This window comes from Dermacentor variabilis, chromosome 3 (genome assembly GCF_050947875.1).
Source record: "Dermacentor variabilis isolate Ectoservices chromosome 3, ASM5094787v1, whole genome shotgun sequence".
Taxonomy (NCBI): Eukaryota; Metazoa; Arthropoda; class Arachnida; order Ixodida; family Ixodidae; genus Dermacentor; species Dermacentor variabilis.
The window spans coordinates 80,537,407-80,562,889 of NC_134570.1; the positions used below are offsets into that span (position 1 = coordinate 80,537,407).

Below are 25,483 nucleotides of genomic sequence, written 5' to 3' on the forward strand. Positions count from 1 at the left end.
CACGCCCTCTGCGACTTCAGGCTTCCTAGACTCGCGACCCGGCTACTGCGTTTGAGCGAGTCTTCGCCCGGCAAAGCCCTCTTAAGATGCGTAGGTAACAGGCCATACTCATATTTTTATGCAGCACTGAACACGCTTCGAGTCTCAGGATTATATTGCTCGAGACAGAGGGAAAAGATAGACCCACCCTGCACATTCGAGGACATCACTGGCAACCTAAGTGCACCACGACTGCAATAAAAGAGCTGCATTCCAGCTGCAGAAGCCAAGTCACTAGTTCTGGAACATTTGAACACGACTTACCCGAAGCACCTCCGAGTATACACAGATGGCTCAGTCAAAGTAAACGAAGATTGCTGTACAGCTGCATTCTGTATTCCCTGTCTGAGATAGGCATGGTCGGGCATTCTGGATTGTAAGCTTCGTTGACAGTTGTGGAAAGCGTGGCAACAAATACTGCTCTGTGCACACTAAAGACATTGCTTCCACATAATGTGGTCCTTCTTAGAGACTCAAATGCCAGGTTGCAACAACTCTACCATGGTCTACCGTCCATCAAGTCCTGAGATCAAAATCTGAGATTCGGAGATCAAGTACATGGGTGCTGATCTCCAATAAGAAAGTAGGCAAGCGACGAATGTCGCTTGCAGGCACTGTTGCAGACAATTAGGGGGCTTTTGCTTCATCCTCGCCTCATTCCACCATCTTGTAGCAACATTACATTTACTTCTGTCTCAGCTATTAGTGAAGCCTTTTCTGAAATTCTTGCGGTAAAATGCTCCTAGGATGGCGAGTTAGCACTTCTCGTGTATTGCCAAAATTTCAGAAGGTGGCATTTAATGGTTCAATAAAATGTTTAGGGAAAAGAAGGGAAGTGCTGTCGAGGACGGCAGAAGTCTAAGTGGGGCGATGAAATCAAGAAATTCGCAGGCGTTAGTTGGAATCGGTTGGCGCAGGACAGGGGTAATTGGAAGAGGCATTCGTCTTGCAGTGAACATAAGATAGGATGCTGCTGCTGCTGATGATGATGATGATGATGATGATGACGACGGCGATGATGATGAAAATGTTTACGGCAAGATGCATTGTAAGGAACCTTGGAATGCATCTCAAGATACGGGCCAACCTCAGTAATGTGTTCTAGGGTTACACTGTCTTTCATCTTTGTTAATGAATAGTTCGTACCGATATTGTTTTTTTTTTCTTTCTGCAGGGACTGCATACGCCCAACGGCAGTCGACCCGGACACGCTCATCGTACGCTGCCCTGTCAAGTTAGATGACCGCACTTTGTGCGGATGTCAAGTGCAAGAGCCTGCGCTTGGAGTCCGAGTACAGTAAAAGATAAACACAGAAAACATGTTAAAGCAATAAAATAAACTAATAGCAGAGCTCTGCTTGCTACACTATAGGCAGTTACATATGCTGGCTTGTTGAGTTTGTCATGCACGCTTGCAGTGTGTGCACGCGGAAAGCTCAAGTGACACTCAAGACAGCGCTCGATCTCATATGAGCCCACTCTATCCTTCCATATACGGATAGCAGTGCGATTCACCCAAGCATAAAAATCTTGAATGTTTAGGTCAAAAAGCTTGCATATTTCACGGCTAACACCGGGCACTAATGGCAGTCGTTACAAAACACGTTACTATGATTTTATCACTCTCAAAACTCCCGTTTGGTTAAGTTTTACGTTTTGGTAGATTATCGTGTACATGTTTGACAGCTAAATTTTTGTTATAAACATTTTTCAGGCCAAATCTTCCACTTACTCACCATGCCCTTTCACGCTGCAGCCTGATGCTGTGGCGCGGCAACAAACAGCGCATCAGTGCAGGAACGAAAGAAGTAGCAATATAAGATACTAAAGTTTGCGCTGAATTCGAGTTCAATGTATAGGCGGTCGGTTTTCGTTATTGTGGAACTGGGTTACAAATATGCGAAGTACGGTAAACACTGAATTTCGTGCTTTACAGCTGCAGGATCTGTAGCGCCTACGCCGACAAAGGCTGCTGTAGAATTGGTTGACCCATACCACTGCCCCTGCACACAACGTACCTTAATTCTGCCCTGTCATTCTTCCCCCAAAGATTAAAGTCCTAACATATTACACCTACATCAAGCCGAAACTAGAATATGCATCTATAGTGTGGGACCCTTTTGCTAAAGAAAGCATTAATAAACTTGAAAGAATTCAAAGAAAGGCTGTCAGGTTTATTCATTCAAAATTTAAAACGACTGATTCTCCTACCGATCTTATGGCTGCTAACAATATTGAAACACTTGAAGATCGAAGTAAATCTCGCCTTCACTTCCTTCAATTGTTACTGAATCGCAAACTCGCAATAGACCCCATCTTATACTTATCTCCTATATCCACCTGACATACCCGACACCACCACACGCAGTCACTAACGCCATAATTTGCGAAAACTAACTGCTATAAATTTTCTTTTTTTCCCACGTACCATATCTAATTGGAACCATCTTACAACTTGGTCGTAATTTTAACTTTTTTTCCGCCATCTGTATTGTCTTGTGTCCCGCATTCTTATTCCTGTTGTACAGTTACTATGGTGTGCTTCTCCTGCTTGGACCCTGTTGTGGTCTGCAGTATGTATTAAATAAAATAAAATAAATTAGTTGGGCCCCGACACTCTCGACCTGCCTCCGACACCCTAATGGCGTTTTGCAATAATCTGGCCACGGAGGAGACGCTGCACTCAGCGCGAGCCACGAAGCCATTGAGATCGTATGTGAGCGCACTTGTCCGCGAGCCAGTCAAAAACAGAATCGGGTGAATACCCGTGCTTGCCCACCGCGTGTCTGTCTGCGTCGTCTGCTTGAGTGGCGAGTGCTATCTCAATCGCAGTATCGCCGGAGCAGGACCCTGTGCCCTCCACTCCAATGCCAGATTATCGTGGAATAGTGCGTGGTACTCAGCGACTTGCATAAACGAATGGCGTGAAGTGGAATAAAATGTTTTCTTCCTTCGTCTGCTGCATCCTTCCTTCGTGTGCACATAAATGATGACTGACGGAACGGACAGGTGTATTTGCTTGCTTCCTCAGGAAAGCCAATAGCCACGGAACTCAACATTGCAGGAAAGCCCCCCCCCCCCCCCCAATAAATGTTTGATTCGCCTGCCATGTATCTGTTGCAAAATTAGGGTGTCATGTTCCCGGAGCCGGGCGTCACACAGAAGGTCGAGCTCCAGCCTACCTCATTGTCGGGTTTGGAAACGGACTAACTTGCCTACGCTACCGGGGCGTCGCATGGAGGCTTAGCGGGCCCACTCCGTCGTCCGTACTGTTACGAGAGGTTGTAGTAAGGGAACAAGTGGTTTATCCACATGGCGGAAATACGGCAAAATTATTTACAGAGAAAGGCATACTCGTGCTGGCAGAAGCAGAGCACACTGCATATGAAACATCGTAACCTATACAGCTGCGTCGTTCTCGTAGCATAAGCTACACGGTTTTGGGCGTGCTCACTAAGTCATTCTGGGAGAGCACACACAGGAGATGTTTCTTAAGTACCCCATCCTAGATCGTCACCCATTAACGGGTCATGGAATCGTCGGTCGACCGGAATGGCTGAACTGTTCGTGGCATCCCGCCCACTATGTCGTGCCATACCACCGGACTCTGCCTCTGATGTTGCACCAATGACGTGGTAATTCGGAAGCAGCATTTGACGCAGTTCTCACGGTCGTGCGATGTTGGGTTCTTGCAGAAATTAGCACAACCAGGCTCTGATAGTCGCGAACCCTTTCACAGAATAGGCTGCTTTCGGACACCTCGAATGGACGTTGACCCGCTGTCCTCTAGAGGTGACCAGACATGTAACTATAGGCCACAGCATGTTGTTTGCTTTCTTGTGCCATGCCTATGTGTCTGTACTGTGGAATGTGGCAACTAAGAGGTGCTAAGGTGAAATTCAAAAGCTCAGTGCACTGCTTGTGTTATTCGCACACTGACCTCATTCAACATTTTCAGTATCGCAGGCAAAATACTGCAGGTTCAAGTTTATTCGTATGCGGATGCAGATTTAATCCTGTAATGCCCAATGTATCATATATGCTGCGCCTAGTTTAATGCCTCAAAGTGCTGATCGAAGCGTGTAAAACTTAAGGCAATGCCCGTAGTTGCATTATTTATATGCTGGAGTAAAGTTTCAGCTGTGAATAGCTCAGCAAACTGATCGCTAAATAATTAATTCAGTAATTAGGCTATAACTGAAACATGTTTGTTTTTTCTACAAGGGTAGTTTCCATGGCCAGACGTAATTCGCAACAATGTGTCCCAATTTTTGTTGCTGTGAAACTGTGCTGGAGCATTACAGGGTTAAATAAGGAAATGCTAGTGCCGTGAGATTGCCCTATAACTCGCTATGCAAACATGAGTTCTACGGTGTTATATCAATGCCTAACACAGTCGAAAGACAGTGGCGTGCAAGATGTGGGTGCCGATAATTCACTGATACATACAAGCAAATTTGCCTGTCAGAACATGCAGTTGCTTGTAAAAATACACCTTAAAGCATTTGCAGTGATGTGAGGAAGGAAATAGTATAGAGCACCAAATAGTTGGCTAGAAGTTGGCTAGAAGAATAGTTGGTTGGGAGAATGGTTGGCTAGAATTACAAGAATAACGGCGACGGCTAAAGAGATCGGCCGGGAATAGCATTAGTTAAACAAACATTCTGTATACGCGGAATTAAAATAAGTTTGATAGGGCTTTGCATGTTGAGTGTTGACGCGCGTCCGTCCCAGTACTCAGCCTCGGTGGTGATTGCGCTGTAATTCAATTAAGCGCTAATAGAAAGTGGGGGCTGCAGTGTGCCTGCTTTCTAAGAGGGGAGGTCGTGCATTGTAATACATATGATTTTTCCGTTATAGCCGGACAGATGGCATGGCGCTTGGGTTTACATATACGAGCCGTGACGTATATGAAACTGGTACTTGTAGAGAGTTCTTGCATCACTCAGTGTTGTAGAACAAGCGATGACTTTTGTGTTCATAAAATAAAGAACGAAGCATGACTGGGGTTCGTGCTGGTTTTTGTAGGCTCTCCCAGGCTGATAAAATTAGAAAGAAAGTTGTATTTTAGCCTTAGTAGATGATTCGGCGGTCGCAGATGTATTACGTATTACATGAGGAAAATTTCGGATATTGTGTTCATTTGCTTGAAAGGCGTAATGCACGGTTACTTTTCCCACGAAGCTATAGGCGAATAGCTGTACGAGCCCGGTCCACGCGGTTTTTGACGTTTACACGTACAAGGTGAAAAAAAGAAAGATTGCCTGGTGAGTTTTCTGACTGTTCAACATAGGTTCAACAGCTGTCAACATGGAAATAACCACAGTCTGTACAAAGTAAAACAGTTTGCACGCTTGAGAGGTCAGTGTCGACGGGTGCCGCTGAGGGCGGGAAGTTAATGACAGATATTGTGGTCGACCCCAATTTTATTGTTCGTCATAAAGTAAATCGTACAATAAATAGCGCTCACACAAGCTCGAATCACTGCGCGTAAAGTTCAATTAGAATACACCAGCAAAGGTGTTTTTTTTTTAACTAACGAAAGCAGTTATAAGTCACAGCCGCGGGGTTAAGGTGCGATACGATATATGCTAAAACAGCTGCGTTATTTTGCATATCATTCATCCGAGAGTTAACCCATGTTACGTGAGGCATTTCACCACTGGCGGTACCAGCCGCCTTCCCTTCGCGTTTTTGTTTCTTAATTTCTAGCACGAGCTATATTTAACGAACTGAAATGTACTCGTGTTACGAAGGTGAGCCACGTTTTACAGCGAAGCTGTATATGGCTAGCCAATTCGTCCGTCCGTCCGCCCGTCTGTCTGTCGCCTGTACGCCGAAAACTCTTCCGCTGCAACCCCATGCACATGCGCGAAAAAAAAAAGAGAGAGTGGCGCGTGATTAGCTGCGCCAGTAGTGACGTCATTCCCTCCGTCGCAGCCGAGCGCGGGCGCAGCGGTTTCTCCGGCTCTGAATTGTGGATGCCACGCGTCATACGTACTCCTGAAGAGCAGGCAGCCTTCAATCAGCAACCCCGTGAGCAGACCCGGGAACGAGCTCATCTACGCCGTGCCGATGCTGCAGCCCGGGCACAAGAACAGGCTCGTACAGCCGAGCGCAGCCAGCAACTGCGTACCAAGCATCCGGCAGCCTACGAAGCCGTCATTTAATGAACCGTCGGGATTAACCCAGTATGGGGCCTCACGTTTCAGCCTCGGTGGTTAACCATCTGTACGGAGTCCTTGGGCAGTGACTTTTTTGAAGAATAAGATAAAGGATTTCAATAATGTGTGTTTGAGCTTGTTGGTAGAACGTAGTGGTGACTGCAGCGGAGATATAGGCAAGGACAGAACAAATTCCGCTACAGATGAGTGCTAAATTCCAACAAAACTTTATTTTAGGTTACCCATATTTATGCCCGTCACTTATCACATTGTACATACGAAGTCCACACCCTTAGGAAGGTTAACTCGTTTTCTGACAAGTGCAGATGGTGTGCTGACACACCCAGAGCCAAGCCACGAGGTTAGTTCAGCCTCAGTTATTTCACCTGTTAGTGGATCACAGCTTCTGCTGGCAACAGTACATTGAGCAAACAGTGGTTCACAGCCACACTAACTGCAGTGATAGGCAAGCCAACCATCGCGCAAGCTTTTCTTGACATTTTTTGAGTGTTATTTTAGCCGGTCATTGATAGAGCACTCCGTTTGACTTATATACTGGTTACCACAAGAAAGAGGGATGCAATAAACCATGCTGCTAGCTCAGCTGCGTGCGGCGAGAGTTTGTCATGTGGGTGCTTCATCTGGCTGACGCAAAAAAAGTGCCTGTAATAACCTACATTGATAAGCCCTCTCATAATATAAAGGAATCTGCAGAATCTTCCAAAGTTAAAGTTGTGTTCTCCGCACCTCAGCTGCTCATAAAGCTGTGTAATCAAAGGAAATGTCGCCACGCGCCGCACATGTATGACAGAAAGCTCGAAAATAGATTCGTCACCTGTGCTAGCAATTTGATTAGTTGTATCCCTCTTTCTTGTGGTAAACAGTATATCGCTAAAACGAGACGCTGTATCAATGAAGACAATGCTCACACAATGTCAAGAAGAGCGTGCTTGATGGTTGGCCTTGCATGTGATTGCAGTTCGTGTGGCTGTGAACCATTGTTTGCTCAATGTACTGTTGCCAGCAAAATCGGTGATCTATACTGACACGTGAAGCAATTGAGGCTGAAATAATTTAGCGACTTCGCTCAGGGTGCCATGCCATCTGTGCACTTTTCCCCAAAGAATTTAACCTTCCTATGGGCGTGAATTGGGCAGGTGCAATGTGATGGAGTGCCGGATATAAACATGGGTCGCCGAAAATAAATAATTTTATTGGAGGTTGGCGTTCGTATGTGGTCTCGTTTCTTCTGTCCTTGTGTATGTATATTTGCTATGCAATTTGCCAATGCGATAAAGGAGGTATAGCAAAAGAGGCAAGCCTATATACTGGGCATCACTACTGCTAGAATGTTACGGGAGGCGCTCTTGCGGGTAGCTTGTACAGAGAGCTGTGAAGAAGCACTCGAGACTTCTTGAGAAAAATAAGACAATGCATCGACTGAATGACGCCGCAAGGGCTGCACCGACATAACTGCGCACAAGAATTGCAGGAACGTATTGCAGGAATGTAGTTTTAGGAAAAGATCAACTTATGCCCCTCACGAATGTTCTCAAGCTTTTAAAGGGTACTGATTTTTTAAAATCAGTTTTAGAGCAAGGAATGATTTTATTATAAATTTTCTAACACCTTGAAGTTTGCGCAGTGTAGCCTAAGCTGGTTTTGTGTCGACAAGCCCAATTTCACTAACGAACCAAAATTAAACGCAAGAAGAAATAAAGAATAGTACTTGCAGCTGTCAGGAATAAACTGTGCGCATGTATAAACCAGAGCAGCCCTATTCAGCTTACTCAACACGTACAGACGCCTTCCGTGTCTCTCTTTCTTGAAACAACATAAATTTGGAACAGTTTGCCTGATACTGTTGAAACCATGCTGCCGATTTTTAACGGGCATTGGACAAATACTTTGAAAATTCAATGTTCTGGGTTCTTTTCTGATTAAATTGTTTGGTTGAATTTCGATTGTGTATCAGTGACATTGCGTCTATCACAGTGTAGTGTGTATTCATGTTTCTTGAAATATTACCCCGATCAAAAGGTCCCAAAAATGGGGTTGACAATATCCAATAAATAAATAACTTAATAAATTATGAACACACTGCTGGTAATGCATAGTCCTCGGGCACTTTAACGTAAAGCTATTCCGAACTTTTCTATTTCGATTCTGCAGTCAGCCCTCCACGACTGGTCAAAAATATTGGAGCCACCACCCACTGCGCCTGTGTGTCACATGACCTCACTAAAACCACGAAAACGCCCCATCTAATATAGATATGTGTACACTGATTAGCTTGAATAGTCCAAACAAAACAACAAAAATGATTTGGGATTTGGTGCCTTTTTTAACCATTAGCGAAGAAGGCGTCGTTTGATCAATTGATGTTGGTCAAACTTTTTTCGGGCTGAGCCCAATTTGCCTGTCGGTCAGGTGATGCCACAAAACCGCTGAAACTTGCTACGTCAAAGTGACGTGTACGCGTTAAGGACGCATTATATTCCGATGAAAAGCCAATTTTTTCCTGAATAGCTGGAGGGTGCCCTTTTCCGAGACGAACAGAAGATGGCTGCCCGCCGATCAGTGTGACACTTGGTACTCTGTGCTGCCGGGTAGCATGGATTTATTACAGCGAAGCTGTTAGCCTCTAATTGGTCGGGATTTTTCGCATCAGTCGGCAAAAAAAAAAAAGATGAACAGAAAAAAAGTGCATATTTCCTTCGGAATCGGGCATACAACACACAGCTCAGTATTCATTTCAATAAAGAAAAGCACAAAACAAGCGTCAAAACCGCATGATGGATGATAAGGGGCCTGTAAACAATGCGAGGCACGTTCCTTCTCCCCGCGTGTGTTTGCCGGTGAAGATTGCGGTTGCATAAGCTGCTCCGGTGGGAAAGGGACAACAGCAGCATACGAACGAGTGAGTGACATCACCAAACTTCATATAGACCGTTTTTTCGTAGGCGCCGCCATATTGGGAACGCAGTGGCGCCGCCTATGAGCAGCGCCATGCTGGCTTGGGTGAAAGCGGTCTTTTGCATGGCAGGTATACGCTCGGCGGTAGGTTCTGGCGTTTGTTTTCGCGGTCGTGCGGTCTGTTTAGCATGACGTGCGTCTTCTACGTGGTAAACGGTTCTGTGAGACGTGCTGAAGTGGTTTAAGGCGTAATCGCCGGAATTTCTGCTGGCGTTGAGGTGGACGGAACACGCAGCGCGATGTGTGCACGCATATTTGAGCCTACAATCAGCCTCGCAGATCAATTGTGTATTTCTGAATGTTCCAATCACTAAAGTGACCTTATTGTAGTATTATCCTCTATTTCTTAGCTGCGGTTTAGGAGCCATGAAACATACGCGATGATCGTAACAGCGTCTGCTACGATAGGAGCTGTGATGTTATACTTTTACAAGCATTCAAACTGTTCGCTGCAGGTTACATTGCGTGACTACTTGGTTTGATGGATGAGGATTCCGCCCCTGAATAAAATAGTTTTGGCAAGTAATACCAGCATACCTTATAGTCTGAATTAAGCTTGTCCAGAAAAGAGACTGTTTACGAACTGCGCGAGCGTCCTAAGCAGTGGTAGGTGCTTGACTACATATATATTTGTTCTATATACCGCATGGTCCAAGCATACGGCATCAGCGGTTATATATTTATAAACGTTGCGCGGCGTGATTATGCGAGGTCCTATTGCGGCGTTAGCCCGTTTTATCTTGCTTTCTTGAGAAAGAGGATGATAACCGAATTTTTTTTTTCGGTTGTGTTCGTTCCGTTCTCTACGACGCACTCACACGTATTACGGAAATTTTGTCCTCAAAAATAGGCATCGCATTCTTTTTATGCGATCCCTCTCATATATTATGGCTGTATGCAGGCCAAAAAGGCAATGCCGAAGCGCACAGCTTACATATGTATCGTGCCGGTTCACCAACCGCAGTGATCGCTGTGTTGAGCAGAGCCATCGGCCTCATGCAGGAAGGATAGCGTAGACATATGGTAATTTGAAGGCTGCTTGACTTGAAATGCGCGAGAACGATGCCGGTGCATCACAAATATTTGATAGCGCCTGTCGCTTAGATGTTTCGTGGTTGCCTTAGGTTGGCCGTGCACGAGCATGCGCTCTTATGTTTTAGTCCCTATGCCAAGCGATCAGATAATGAGCAGATTTACCATTTCATGCTAGTAATACAGAGACGCCGTTTCTCTTCGTTGAATTAAAACCGTTAAATGCAAAAGACTTCACAACTCACAGACGCACTGCGGCTGACAATGCGCATCGCGTGTTTTCGCCCCCAAGAGATATTTCCGCGTACTGTAGTTACCGATGCACCGAAAGGCTTCCCCGACGACCTTATATGAACGGAAATGGCTTAAATTTCAGTAAGTACTATCTAAAACATCTCCAAATCGTTCCGCAGCACGCGACAGCAATACTTTCAAGCAGCGCCGCGCCGGATCGCCCAAGCCAGAGAGGAGGAAAGGCCCCCCGCGCGCCCTATTCTCCTCGCCCGATGAAACGGTCTATATAAATGGAAGACGTGCCTAGCAACTCATTCACTTCATTGCAAGACCGCTATGGGTAGACCACGCAAAGTTAAAACCCCCGAAGAGCAGCGTGAATACGATGAGCGTTGAAGAGTGCAAAATCGTAATGCTCAACAACGGCGTTGTTCTAAGACTAGGCAGAACAATAAAGCATTTCATATCCCCATCGACGGCATTTGAGTGGTTTTCTAACAGCTTCGCTGGCCATTCACTTTCGCAGGATAAGGTTGGCAAGTCAATTTTCTTTTTGCGTATAATACAAAACTTTGCGTGGCAGTATAACGTTATCGAGACCTTTCGGTACGAATAGGACATTGCTCTGCCCTATGTACTTTGCTGAGGATGCGTTTCAGTGGCATTTTTAACTTTCCGTTGCACGCCGCCGCGTTTTTCGAGCAGGCACCGCAAGCTAAGTAAGGGGAAGCCGACCAATCGCAGACGCCATCACCACCCTTCTCATCCGGTTATTTACTTTCACTGTGCTGGATTGGCCCCATCGGAACTCGCTCCACTTGAACGTGGTCCTCTCCTCTTCTTAGCCAGTTAGATAAGAAAAACTGCTCAATTTAGGCAATGCCATTGGCTTTGAAAGAAAAAGAAAGTGACATTCTATAAACGAGACGCGCGTTTGATTGGGCTATTCAAACAACGCTGCCAGTTACCGCCCGATTCTTGCCTCAGTGGTTACGTAAATTCGGCATCAGGAGATTGAAATAAAAACAGATTGGAATAGTTTAAAAAAATTATGGGGTTTTTACGTGCCAAAACCACTTTCTGATTATGAGGCACGCCGTAGTGGAGGACTCCGGAAATTCTGACCACCTGGGGTTCTTTAACGTGCGCCTAAATCTAAGTACACGGGTGTTCTCATATTTCGCCCCCATCGAAATGCGGCCGCCGTGGCCGGGATTCCATCCCGCCACCTCGTGCTCAGCAGCCCAGCACCATAGCCACTGAGCAACCACGGCGGGTGAATAGTTTTACGTTATAGGGCCCCTGGTGTTACTTTGTTGAAACTGCGACTCGCAAAGTCCCTGTGGAGCCTTGTAAAGCGAAGCTTTGTTAAACGTTTCAGAGAATGGTATGCTAAGAGAAACTATAGGTGCACTAAATGCCATCAAAGCGAATAAGCTTTCTTTGCCATTCATAGCGGTTCGCTCGAGCGTCTGCTATGCCGCTACGTCGGGCCGCTCAAGGAGTTGCGACGTAGAAGACGACCGAGCGAGCCGGAGCGAGCGGCAAGACGTCACGAGGTACCGTTCCCACGTGACCACTTCTGCATCATGGCGTCATGGCATGTGCACTTCATGAAAAATTAAATTGAAGCTCCTCGAGTGCACGAAATACGATGCACAAAGACGGGTGCTACAAGCAAATTTGTTGATATTAGACAGAAGACCATTCACTCTAAAAAAGGTGCTTGGCCCATGGCCAACTGCGGGCCTTCAAAAAAGAGCTCTTCTTGCTCTGAAAAAGTTTTTAGAGGACACCAACATTTTGGAAAAATATTAAGTTTCAGATGATGCGAATACGTTAAATGAGTAGCATAAGTGTTGTTCGTGGTTCATAATTGGTTTATGTGGTGATCGCAACTTTTACGCAATATGTATAATTCTGTTCTGTACTTACAGTGTATTACATGTATTGTGTGTTTTGGCTGTTCAACATATTTGACTTTATATATGCGTACGTGTACTGAACTAATGCACAAAACTTTGCGACTCATGTACTGTTGGAGTGTATATTTTTATTCATCCAGTGTTCTACTGAGTGTCATATCTTGTGTCGTTATTCTCCCTTTTTACGCAAATTTGTTTCCTTTGCCAAGTGACAAGGAGTAGCCGGTGCCACCATAAAGGCGCCAGCCTCTCCTAATATTCATTTCAATAAAAAAAATTGAAGCTGTTTCGTGAAAAAGTTATAGCAAATAGCTTAGGGTGCCGTGAGGCTCGCGAGTATTCTTTTGGGGTTTTATGGTCGAGGACATTCATATGGTGCAAAAAAGAAAATAAAAAGAAAATAAAAGGTCGTAACTATCATCTCAGTAGTCAATTAAAGAGACTTATGTGATTTCGTTTCCGTTCAGACACCAGCCAGCAGCAGTACATCAGTGAAGGAACCCCAAGTCGTGTCGAGCTGGGCTGTTGAGGGTGCCGCCTTGGAGACGACACCAACGTCCTTCACGGTGGAGTGCTGCCAGTGTCTAGCCGAAACTCCGTTCGGCGAAATCGTCGATCTCCTGTGGTGCGGACACCTGCTGTGCAGGTACGCTACTATCTGTTGTGCTATTATAGCCTCGTTAAGCGAGACAATCATGTGCGTACAAAACCAACCTCCTTGTAAAGAAACCATCCGACAGAGCGCAAATATATTTCCTCATTTAAAGGGCCACTAAAGAGAAACACTGAGTCAGTTTAGATTGCCGAGGTATTCCTTCTAAACCCGATTATTCTAAACCCTTCGTTACTTCGCTGTAAGAGGTGATTGGTTACTAGAAGATGAATTGGATTAAACAGTTATATTTTTGATTTGCGCTCCGAAACCCCAGTGGTGATTCGCCGGCACGGCGTTACTAATTTCAGATTGTTTATTTTTCTTTCTCGCACTTAAGCGGTCGTAACTGAGTAGAAGTCCTTGTATTTTGCCAAGTTTTGTCAGCTCCTTTAGAATCCAGTGTAGTCGATCTTCACTGATAAAAAATTCAAGCCCAAGCCCCATGAGAGCGATTTGGTGCGCGACGGCGACGAGCGACGACTTTGAGCGACGAAACAGGCCCTCGTGCGAACAGATCTCTCCTCCTCGTCGCTCGATCGCTCGCTTCTGGAAATCTACAATTCGTCTCTCGTCGTCTAGAAGTGCTATGCGTGACTACCCAATAACGCGAAGCCGGAACAGGAGGTACATCAGTGAAGCGCTAGCCATTGTCGCACGGAACGAGCAAACGACTGAATTTTATACGTGCAAGGATAACAACCTACCGCAAGACCTTCAGACATATCTTACGCTTCTCCTTACAGTAAAATACATAAAGTAATAAAGCATGCGTCACGCCAGTTTCGGTGCGTATTTGCTGCCATCATACCGGCAACACCGGAAAGACGTCGCTCAATGTCGTCGCCCGCACGGCGTACGACTTGCAGGCGACGAGCGAACCCGACAGCCATCTCCATCGCGTCGCTTGTCGCTGTCGCGCGCAAGTTCGCTTGCATAGGGTATGCACTTAACTATAGGCCTGAGTAAAAGCCGTCAGAATTTATATGACGTGACGGGCGAGTTGGTGCGGGAACTTGAAGGCGGTGCCGCCATGCACCCGTTTTCAGTTGATGTGTGTTTTTCAGTTTTTCCAAAAGGTTCCGTGATCTATCAGTCCGTGCAGCCACATTCCAAGGATCATCGTCTGACAGACCAAATGGTTTTGACGTGCACGTGTTTCACAGTTTAAACAGATCAAGAACAGCATCCAACATGCTTATATGTGATTGCAACAGGTGGCAACAGGTATAGCAGAAATTGAGGGAGCTACTTACTCTTCAGGACAAGCCGCACGTAATACTGTGTGCCACGTCGTATCCTGTTTCTTCGTTTTTGCCTAATGCAAATACCCAAACGTCATCTACGCACTCAACCACTTCTGTTCTGCTTACTTAATCCTTCATTTGGATAAGCTGGAAGTGCTTGGCCTTCCTAAACATGGTCTTTCGCTGCTGCAGAAGGCCGGAAGTTTGGACATCTCGCTCTTGAACATTGCTTTGCTTTTTGGTGCAATAAACTTCAACCGAACACATGTAGTTGTTTTCGGTTAGCCAGTATCTAAGTACTGTAGTCAAGTGTGGTTGAAACGGCAGTGCGGCAGCACTCAGTCGGCAAGGAGTTTTACGTGCATTGAAGAAAGCGTGCTCGAAAATGAGTAAGCAAAAGCATGGTACTGATGTGTCTTTGCTTGCTATAATATAATTGGATATATAAATTGGATAAGTGTGCGGATATGCTGATTTAAGTTGATGCAACTTCCTTGTGTCCGAATTTGGCCTGCAGGAACGTCGTTCTTTGGTGATGTACTGGTGCTGTAAGTAGCATTCAGCGTAGAAAACGTATTCAGTGCTCTGAAATCACGCCAGCTTCCATTGATCAAATGATTTCTTTAGGAGTTGACGTTTAGCAAATCGCTGATTCATCACCGACCTCAATTCCTCAGCGCTGCCATCACTGCCGTCGATCTCTATGCTACTGACTATATTGATGGAGTAATGTCTTACTCGTATTTGCACGTCTTCTTTGTCATTAGGATATTTCCTGCCCGTATCAACACCATCATGTAACACGATGACATTGTTCCTACACGTGACAGCTCTTCGGGGTTACCTTTACCTAAAATATAAGTATTGTTGCAGTGTTACATCCTTTTCTCCTCATTCCTCAACATCGGAGATGTGCATCAATATAATATACATACATAGTAGTAACACAACATATATGCTTATCTTGTAAAAAGAGGGTGTATTGCGCTATAAACACACGGCCAACAGAAGAATTGGACAGGACTGCACGCATCCTGTCCACTTCTACTTCTGTTGTCTATGTGTTTCTAGCCTAATACACTCCCTTATTTACAAAATGATCGTCCACCAACAAGCCCAACTTGCCGAGCTACTGATATATGCTTATGTGGTTTCTGTGTTCCTGCCACGAAAAATTGCCGCTGTGGCATACGCCCTCAGAAGTTTGGACAGCGTCTTTGCACAATATTGTTCCTTTTATATCTCACTATGCACAGAGACTGCGTGCACAGGACTGCTGTGAACTCGACAACCTACCTTGTTCGATGCCCTGCCGCACCAGAAGGTGGCGCACAATGCCAATCTTACATCCAAGAATCTGCACTGAAATCTGTAAGTAAAGGGCCGTTGAATATGAAGATGAGCCAAATACAGATAGTAGAAGAATGGCTTTTAAGTGACGGCTGCAGGCAACGCTGATATTTAAAAGAATATTAATTGGCATATGCGTGCTTGTACTCTCCACGACGCTTGCGATCATATGTAGCTCGTAGCCGTATAGAACAGACTGAAGTTGACAGGTAATCAAGTTCGTTTATAAGACACAAAACAAGGAAAGAATTAAGCGATCGAATGGACGAGCTCTTTAATACTGCACACCAGTGTCGAGAACGAGTGTTCCCTAATAACGCCTTGAAATGGAAGCTTGTCCGATTAGAACAGCCCGCGTTGTCCCCAATGCTGCTCAGCGATTCATTTGGACGGGGACAACGCCTCTACCCGACTAGAGTACGAAGGGGAGGAGAACGCAGAAGACAGGAAGGGAAAAAAAATTTGGAAGACAGCGATGTTAGCCAGATAATCGCCCGGTCAATTGGCTCTACTTACCACTATGAGGGGGTAATAGGGGAGTAGAGGGGAGAAAGAAAGGAAAGACGAGAGGAAGGAATCTTTCCGTTTTGTCAACGGCGCCGACACGAGAGAGATACGCCGCGTTTCCCCGACGCGAGTGCGCATGCGTGCCTTGCGAAAGGAAAATGCGGGCACTGCGCCTAGGTAACACTGACGCATGCGCCCGCTTGTGCATAGCCGAACTGCACTACGCGACCGCGTTTGAGTACTCCAGAATAAACTCCCCCCTCTGTTCGCTTTCGTGGCGTGTAATGATGCAGTGCCTGAATGCGAAGTCGTGAGAAGCGCAGTGCTTGCGGTACATACGTGAGACGGGAACCTACGGAGGCGTTGCGCACTTCAGCACGACTGAACGTTGGCCGATTCCCCCCTCGCCATGAGTTCACTTTAGGTTGCGTTTTTCCAACTTATTCCCACCCATGAATGCTGGTACTTCGATACCGTGAGAGAGGTACTCCCAAATAGCGCAGATATTTCTTCTATTCGATGCTTGCTTTGTGTGACGGTAATCTGGCCCGAAGCCCAAACCAAAAACCTGAACGTTTTCTCAAAGTGAACGCTAGCACCAGAAGCTGCACAAAAATATTTTCGCAATTGCAAGAGCAGTCTTTACAGACTCTTTATCACTACAAAAATAATAATAAAAGAAGACCACGTTGCCGGTATATGAAAGAACCAGAATTCTGTTCGTTGGCAATTTAAACCCTTGGAAATGTTTTTCTTTCACCACGTGCGTACAAAGTTGCTCTAGATACAAATAGAACAGAAGTTGTGACATAGGGCATTTGTCTTACTGATGATAAAAGCCTAATCGGATCGGAGAGATAACCGTTGACTATCAGCCTCGTCGAGCCATTAGCATAATGCTTTCTGACACCTCTAAGGATTCGCGATTCAATATCTGTATATTCTAGTACACTAAACAGGAACGAGCAATTCATCATGCCGAACTGTTTAGCCAAAACTAGGTGTGCCATTGCAACCGGCCCAATCCCTTCAGCTGCACTCTCTAGCACCGATCTCGCAGCACGAATATTGGTCTGAATACACTGGCCTCTGATGCCGCATATTTGATAATCACCTTCCAATATATTGACGCGGATGCAGGCGTTGAAGCTCCTGCAATCCGCTGTTATTTTCTTTTTCAAAGACCAGTATTGATCATTATTTAATAGCTATCATTCTAACTTCCTGTTTGAATAATTCCCACAGAGCAAAGAGCGGCAAGTCCTTGTGGCATGACAAATGAGATATAAGATCAGTAACTTGCTTTAGGAAACACTCGCACGAAAGTAACTCGTTGTTAAATTTCCACAACTCCCACCACATCTGCCGACGTTGTTGTCAACGGCTAACAAAAGAAGCTAAGACTAGGCAATGGTCACTAAAGAATCCAGGGTGCGCAGTGTAACCATACATACGAGACAGCATTCTAAGTGAAATGCAAATTCTATCAAATTTTGCACGGGAGATATCCTGGAAATATGTGTAGCGACATCTCGCTTTTTCATGTTCCCCAATGTTCACAAGCTGATAATCATGCATCAGGCGCTGCAAAACATCACTACTTGGATCACGTCTCAGCTTCGATGACGTACTATCTTGCGCCTTGCATACCCAATTAAAGTCTCCAAAGCGGACCCATGCCCAATCAGTACAGAGATGATGTTTCAAAAATAATGAGAAACATTATCGTTCACGTAACTTGTTCGGGACATAAACACACACATCTAAAGTCATGCCACTGATATATATATATCACACCATGTTGGGCGCCCTTCCATATCTGTAAACAAATAGAGCAAATCACATTGTAAATTTTTCATAGGAAATTACATACAACCAGCGGAAACGCCTATTGCGGGGCTTACGCAAACTTTAAAGCCAGATAGGAATGGAAGTAAAGGTACTTCTCTGTGTTCATCGAATTCAGTCTTTGGTTCTTGGATATCAGCAATATCTAATTCCTGATTGGGTAACAAACGAAGAAGCTGTATTTGCCGTCGCTTGATGCGTAAGCTATGGACACTTAATTAAAAATACCAAAATGGAAGGGAAGAGCGTCTGCCATAATTACTTACGTTAGCGCAGCATTTATTTGGAGCGAGAGTTGTGAATAGACTCGGCGCGATAATCTGTTCCTCCGCCTTGAACGTAGTGCCCTATGATTAGTGCATCTCTTCACCGGGCAAATTGTTTCTCGCCTGTTTTAGTCCTGAGACACTGACCATCCGTTCTTCCGTGAAATGTTACAGCTCAGATTAGTTCATTATCTTCCTAATATTGTAGTCAGGTCATCATATGCCAAGGCTTCTTGGGGCTTTCTCAAGGCGGTCGTTTCTTTTCTTGAAAGCTACCTTCAGCCTGGAGTACATTTTCACGGCGAGTTGAAAACCAATTTCTGCTGCACTAGTAGTCTCAATTTTTCCTAGATCCTTTGTATCGTGCGCCTTATTTAGGTCGGCCCTATCAGGACGTACTTAGGCGGGTCCGTAAGATGTGTATACCTTCTGGAGTAAAAACAATTTTCTTTAAATTGCATTCAGAAATAGTTCCTGTTAAAACACGGTTAAACTCGAGGAGCTGCTTTGTGCCCTGGTCCACAAACTGCGGACTCAGTCCACGTGGTGAAACCATAGATCACTGCTTCATAGATTGTAGAGATGCTATATTTTTTGCTGACATTCTCCAACGGACGCTTAGAAAAAGATACTGATATCACGCCATACTCAATTTCGTTCCTACCATTTGTAGGGTTCTCACCCATACTCTTGGGACAAAGGAACGACAACACAGTAGTGCAAACAATCACAAGGGCATTTATTGCACCTTTCATAGACTAATGCCTGCTAGCCGAGTTGCTATCCACAAAACATACCGATGGGCGCGGGACAAATCGGCGAAGTCCGACTCATCGCGACCGGATAGCGAGCGAATATGTTCGCCCCATGCTGGACACCAACGCCTGGTCGTTCGTGTGTTCGGTCACGCGAATGATGGCGCGTTCGAACGATCATGTTCATCCATTCCGGGGTAGGCCTCGCAAGACGGTCTCGCAGAAGCATGGATCGGCGCCAAAGAAGAAGAGCCTTCTACTTTTTGCGTCTAAATAACCCCGCCGTTAGGTGGCGTTAGCAGAGCAACACTCGTGCCATCTCTCGTACTACCCTGCAAGCACACCGACCGTCGCAGTAAAGCCACGCGGCGAAGCTCCATTACAGGAGACGGGAGCTATGCGAGAAAACAACATATCAGGGGACGCGTGGGAGTCGCGCATCCCCACACGTTAAATATACTGGTGGTCCTCCTTATGACATGTTAATAGTGCTGGGTTTATACAGCCTCTGGAGATTTAGGCTGTGCAATGCCGAAAGCCCATGATCTACGAGATCCTTCACACGTGAAAGTGCAGCTTACGTGAGAAGTGCGTACGCTGCACAGACACCTCCTCCCGATTGGCTGCACTTGTAGCACGCATGTGTGTGTTTTCCCGGGTTTTTTAGGGTCTAGCGATGTTCGCTTTGTAATATATCTTCAGTTTTGTTTTCCATGTCATTCCATGTTTTCCATGTTTTCCAAAAAAAGAAAAACTTTCGTGGCGTAGCGGTCACAGCGCCGCACTCGTGAGTGGGAGGTCAGTCATTCCAATGCGTGTTTAACGGTTCCCCGCCCGAAACCCCCCTTTTATTAAAAAGTCTACATTATTAAATTATTTTCCTCTTTGACTTCTGCGGCAGCTATTCTATAGCTATGCTTCACCACCATGCCCGACACGGATGGTTCCTGACAAGGGGAGCGAAACAAACCGGCGCGAAGCGTGGTGGTTGGGCCTTAGGTGTAGGTGCCTACAACACAAGCAGAGGAGGTAGCGATTGCCCTAGCTGCCTCGGACTCTAATTCTAAATATATCATGACGGATCCGCGTGGCGCGTGCCGTAATTACAAGGCTGGTTGGGTCAACCTATTAGCCGAGCGAATACTGAGAAACTGCAGCAAGGATGTCGACCCCACCCCCCGCTGTATAGTTTGGATTCCTGGCCATCAGGGCCTTCAAGGGAATGAAGCTACTGATGCGGCAGCCCGAGCACTCACTTACCGGGCGTCCCCTTTGGCCCCTGAGGTCCTGCAACAAGAAGGCGGAATTCTCTTAACATTCAAAGACATTTCTACCTATTATAAGGATAGCCATCGCCGGTACCCAGCCCCAGCTAAGGGACTGGGGAAAGCGAACGAACGCGTTCTACTTCGCTTATACACCAACACAATGCTGTGCCCGGCAGTAATGAAACATTTTGATCCTGCGATCACTGGCAGGTGCAAACACTGTGGCGAAGTGGCTGACACTTATCACATGGTGTGGGCCTGCCAGCGAAATTCGGCTCCCACCCCCCACCCCAACCCTACCCGAGATGACTGGGAGGTGGCCCTGCTTGGTTGCTCAGACCTTCAGGCCCAAAGGCCTTGGTCAAGAGGGCCAGGCTGGCGGCTTCGACCAATGAGGTCCCGGACTAGGGACTCCACCTAGTATGTAGGGCTCCTGCGCGAGTCCACACCTCTCTTTCTTAATAAATGCTTTCCACCACCACCACCTTAGCGGCCGCAGACCAATGACGAAATGAAGCAAATGTTACACGATTGTAAAACGTTAAGGCGAAAGCCTGATTTCACACTTGGCACCCCCTTTGTTTTTGTTACGATTAAAATACGTTTATGAAGAAAGGTGGCAACTTTCCATCGGAGCACACGGCATAACTCACCGACGTCGCCGCACCTGCTTGTAGTGGGCCAATGTCGTCAGCGCCTTCGCAGAGGCAGGGGCAGTATGCTAACGCTGGCATGATGAGCGGCATTGGAGCCAATGGTGGAAGAAGAAGACTACGAACGTGCGAGCAGTGACACGAACGCATCTCTGCGACCACGTTACGTGTTGTTGCGTACTCCAGGGTAGCGTATCGTACTGCTGCCGAGTTGTAGCGACGCCTGCCTATCGAAGCTATTGTTGCTATTGGGTAGCGTGGCGTTGTCGGCGGGCTGCAGGCATCCGGTAGACCATGGCGACCGGGCATGGACGAGACGATTTCTAGTGCGAAACTTGCCCGGTTTATTCAAAAGTTGGTGAAAGATGAAGAGAAGAGAATGAAGTGTTCTAAAGTACATTTTGGAGCCCCTTAAATAGGCCCCTTACAATCGTGGGAGGGATCTTGCTCCCGTCGACGTCACGTCACAGGAACAGAGTCTGGTTTGTCAAAGGGCGTCCCGCCTCCGGTTATGCCGAGCCTGCTGCAAGGAGGAGGACGTCCCGCCTCCCGTTATACCAAGCCTCAGGCGTGTGTGTGCGCGCGCGCACACGCACACACGCCCGCACGCACGCACGCACTCACGCACGCAAGCACACACACACACACACACACACACACACACACACACACACACACACACACACACACACACACACACACACACACACACACACACACACACGCACGCACGCGCACGCACGCACGGACGGACGGATGGACACAAAAGAGGCCTGTAAACACTGCGGGGCTTCCGCCAGACCGGCAGACACGCTTCGTTTCGATGAGGCATGGTGGGTGAAAGTTCTTTCTGCACGAGGTGGTAGACGCCAGCCGTAACAGTGTGCAATCAGGCACACACTATAGGCACACCATTCGTGAGCCACGACAGTGGAGCAACCGCGGCTTCATGGAAGCGTGCTCAGCGTCTCGCACCCCGGAAGCCTGGGTTAGATTACGACCCAGCCCGAAATGGACCAAATTTGCTTTTCAAATCTACTAGTTTACGTTGCTTACAGGAACTTTCCTGATAAATGTGACGTCAATCCGAACATTTTTGACGTGATTTTTCTTTTTGCGGCTTCGACCATTTTTCGTCACGACGCAGTTTCGGCAAGGTCGCTTCCAAGGGCACCGCCAACATAGGCACATAAGCCTTTCGCCTTAATAATTACACATTGTTACTGCGAATTTCTTGTTCGGTATTCTTCCCCGCGATGGACTCTTTATCGGCCGCTGTGATCCCGCATGGACGGAAGTTGAGCGCAGGTTCTCGCATAGCGCGCATTGCCATCGCCTAGGGACGAACAGAGCAAAGCACGTACTCCTCCGTAATACTTAGGCACGGTCTCTTAGATATCTCTCTCGAAACTCACTCATGCGCACAAGCGTATGTGCGCCGTTCGCCGTTGACGAAACGGAAATACGCCACGCGCACGGCGCCACGCAGTCGAAGGCGTTGTTGCAGGCCGTTCTTTCTTTTTTTAAAGATGCTCAAGAATTGCTGAATAGCGTTGGAGAATGGGGGAAGGGGAGGGGGCGTGTTCCAGTAAATTCTACATGGACAGCATATGTCAAAAGCTCAACGGCCGACTATGAGCGAACAACCAAAACTCGGCCTCGGGGCATTCTGTTTTATCGCCTCGACGCAGGTTGCTGGTCTCGGCCTGCTAGAAGTGGCTTCATGTATAAAATGCTGTCAGTTCCGGGCTACTTAAGGCTGACATGCCTCGGCAAGATGGCGTTGACGCTTTCTTTTCTTTAATTCACGCGGCTAAATAAGATGATGTTGGTACCAGGAGATAGTGCCGGTTATTTTTTTTTTTCGCATGAGAAACACAAATATGTATCCCAAGAAAAACGCAAATGAAACATCGCCCCATGAGCTTACATAAACACAATAAAGGCTCCGAGGACAACATGTCCCAAGACAGCTTTGCGTGCCTATCGTTTTCCACGTCATCGCGTTCGTTGTTTGAACGTGGCATCGCAAACCACGTTTGCAGGTGCTTTCCGTTCAGGAGTTGGCCCGCCGCAAGGAAGTGGCTCAAAGGCAGTCCAGCCAGTCCAGTGGAGTCTTTCCCAACGCCCAGCAGCAAAGATCAATGTATGACAGGGACGAGTTTGACAGCTATTAGATGCTCCCTGACGCAGGGTGGGTTCCTTGGGCCGACGGAATGCCTGCGTGCCCAGGGCTGCTAACCACCGTGAAGGCGAACATTTGGGGGTGGCCCAGCAACAGAGTTGTCTTCGTCACTCGTGCTCCGTGAGAATCCTTGTACATAATTTATTTTTCTGACCAAGATGGGGCAGGCCTTGCTGCAGGATTGTCTGTGCAAACCAAGAGGCATGTCGTAATAGCTGATGAAAAGATGAAGCTCAGCCGAGTGGTCGCTTATCTATGTATATTGACACGAAGATGAAATACTGATAAAGGGTACGAGCTTAAATTAGTATTCTTTTTTCGTGACATTTGTTCTGGAAATAAAGGCTGTTTAAAAACCGTTTTGTATTTCTCAGTTATTTATTCACGTACACGTATGTTTTATGCTTATCTGTATGTTTGAAGCATCATGTACATTAAACTTGGCATCCGATGAATGTCGTTTTGGCTTAATGCGAGATCCTGTATTTACCGACTGACTCTGAGCGATATTTCTGCGGCGGTGTTGCCCACTTAATCAGGATCGAACAGAAGGCGTCGCTTGGTTTGATTTTTCATTACCCAACGGAGACGCTCACTGGTGCTACTTCCTTCGTCAGAGTTCCGCGCTATCCTTTTGAAGGGTGCCCGAGAGAAATAAAACCGCCGATAATCAAAAGGTAAACTTAACCATGGACAGCCGCCGACTTTCGTTTTCTTTTTTTTTAGAGTCTTCGTCTCACTTTTCACCACTGTGGGATGCTAGATATGACGGAGTAACCTCGTAAGTTCCTGCTGAGGCTCTGACCACGAAAAAAAAAAATATTTTATTGATGCACCGTAATTACATGCTGAATGTTTTGTTTTCTTTCCCCGGAAACAGCGAAGCACAACGGTAGGCCTGGTTGCACGAATTTTCGCCAAAACACGCACGTTTACGAAAATGTGCTTAAGAAATTTTAAAGAAACCCCACAAGAAAAATTGAAATATTCCGAAAGCCCGCTACCAACTGGAAAGTGTTGTGTACCTGAGCATCGATTACAACACCCCGCAAGCGGCGGATGAAATCATCGATCGCCAATGACCGATTTGAATAGGTGTGCGCGGTAACAAGAAAGATGAGTGCCTTCATACGGCTGTATTATTTATAATATGCAATAATAAGCTTTATTTGTTTCGGACAACGAGGTCTCAGATACAAGGGGAAAAGGCAGACGTGTTCTGTGTGACAGGACCCCAGCACCCGGATGCACACACTCGGAGCATGCAACAACAGAAACAAGAATACAATACACTATCGTTACATACAGAACACAGTTTATGCAACGTAAGCAACAATGATGGCGTTGCATATGTTTTACTGCTATATATAGTTCGCAATCGAACTAAGACGTCTACTTTTTCATCAACAACCCTAACCGCTGGATGGATGAATTTCCTCGATTTCAGGAACACCCAGTTACAAGAGTCGCTGTGCCCAACGGCGTTCATGTGAAGAGCAATCTTGGGCATTGCTTCTGTAAAGATTTATTCGGTCGTGCGGAGCATGAGGAGAGGTGCGTGACATTGGAGCTTTTTGGCGCCAACGTTGTTTTGCGGTTGCACTGTATGTGAATTTTTCTCCGCCCTCCAACCGATGCCGTTCAGGCAACAACGTAGCCGGACCCGCGAAACCATGTCCTCAATTATAAACATCGCCAATCGCGACGGCGTGCAACGGAACATTAAAAGTGCCGCCAGGACGAATCCACGACAAAGAAGAGTTGGGAGAGCGAGGTTCTAAACGTGCCGAAAGTGCTCGATAACCTTGTACTGTCACGCAAAAAGTATTATTATATGTAAATAAATACAGGCTTTCCGGCAGGTTCGAGTATAGCCAGTGCCTGAGCGATCGCCGAGCAGCCATCTTCTATTCCTTTCGGAACGGGACACTATCCGGTGATTCAGAAAAAAAAAAGCAGTTTTGTTGGGCATATTAATGCATCTTTAACGCTCACGCGTCACTTGGACGCAATGAGTTCTCGCGGTTTTGTGACGTCGCGTGATAGACAGGCGAAGTGGGCGCAGTCCGAAAACCTTTGACCGATAGCAGAAGGCCAATAGAAAAACAAAGCGTCGAATCAGAAATAACATTTCTTGTTTTATTTGGTCTAATCATGCATAAGCAGTGTGTAGACGTCATAACAGGTAGGGAGCTATTGCGATTTTCGTGATGTCGATTTACAGATAGGCGAAGTGGGGGTGGCCCGGAATTGTTTTTTACCAATCGTGGAGGGCTGATTGCAGAAGTGAAATAGAAAAGAATGGAATACCTGTACGTTATCGCACCCTTGCTTTGTCTTCTTACAGACCTTCGACAATGGAAAGGGCACAGGCATTCATTT

The 25,483-nt window shown here is 46.4% G+C and overlaps 1 protein-coding gene across 7 annotated transcripts in view; it reads left to right on the forward strand.

Moving 5' to 3' along the window:
• Positions 1 to 23,461, forward strand: part of LOC142575937 (uncharacterized) — a 57,671-nt gene extending 34,210 nt beyond the window's left edge. For 5 of the 7 annotated variants that reach the window (XM_075685756.1, XM_075685749.1, XM_075685753.1 and 2 more), the window contains 3 exons: positions 12,838 to 13,016; positions 15,526 to 15,640; positions 22,962 to 23,461. In XM_075685756.1, coding sequence (XP_075541871.1) covers positions 12,838 to 13,016; positions 15,526 to 15,640; positions 22,962 to 23,093 — 426 coding nt within the window. In that variant the 3' untranslated portion in view covers positions 23,094 to 23,461. Of the gene's footprint in view, positions 1 to 1,213; positions 2,993 to 12,837; positions 13,017 to 15,525; positions 15,641 to 22,961 lie in introns of those variants that run through there. The other 2 variants (XM_075685755.1, XM_075685754.1) reach the window with 1 other exon arrangement.
• Positions 23,462 to 25,483: the final 2,022 nt, after the last annotated feature.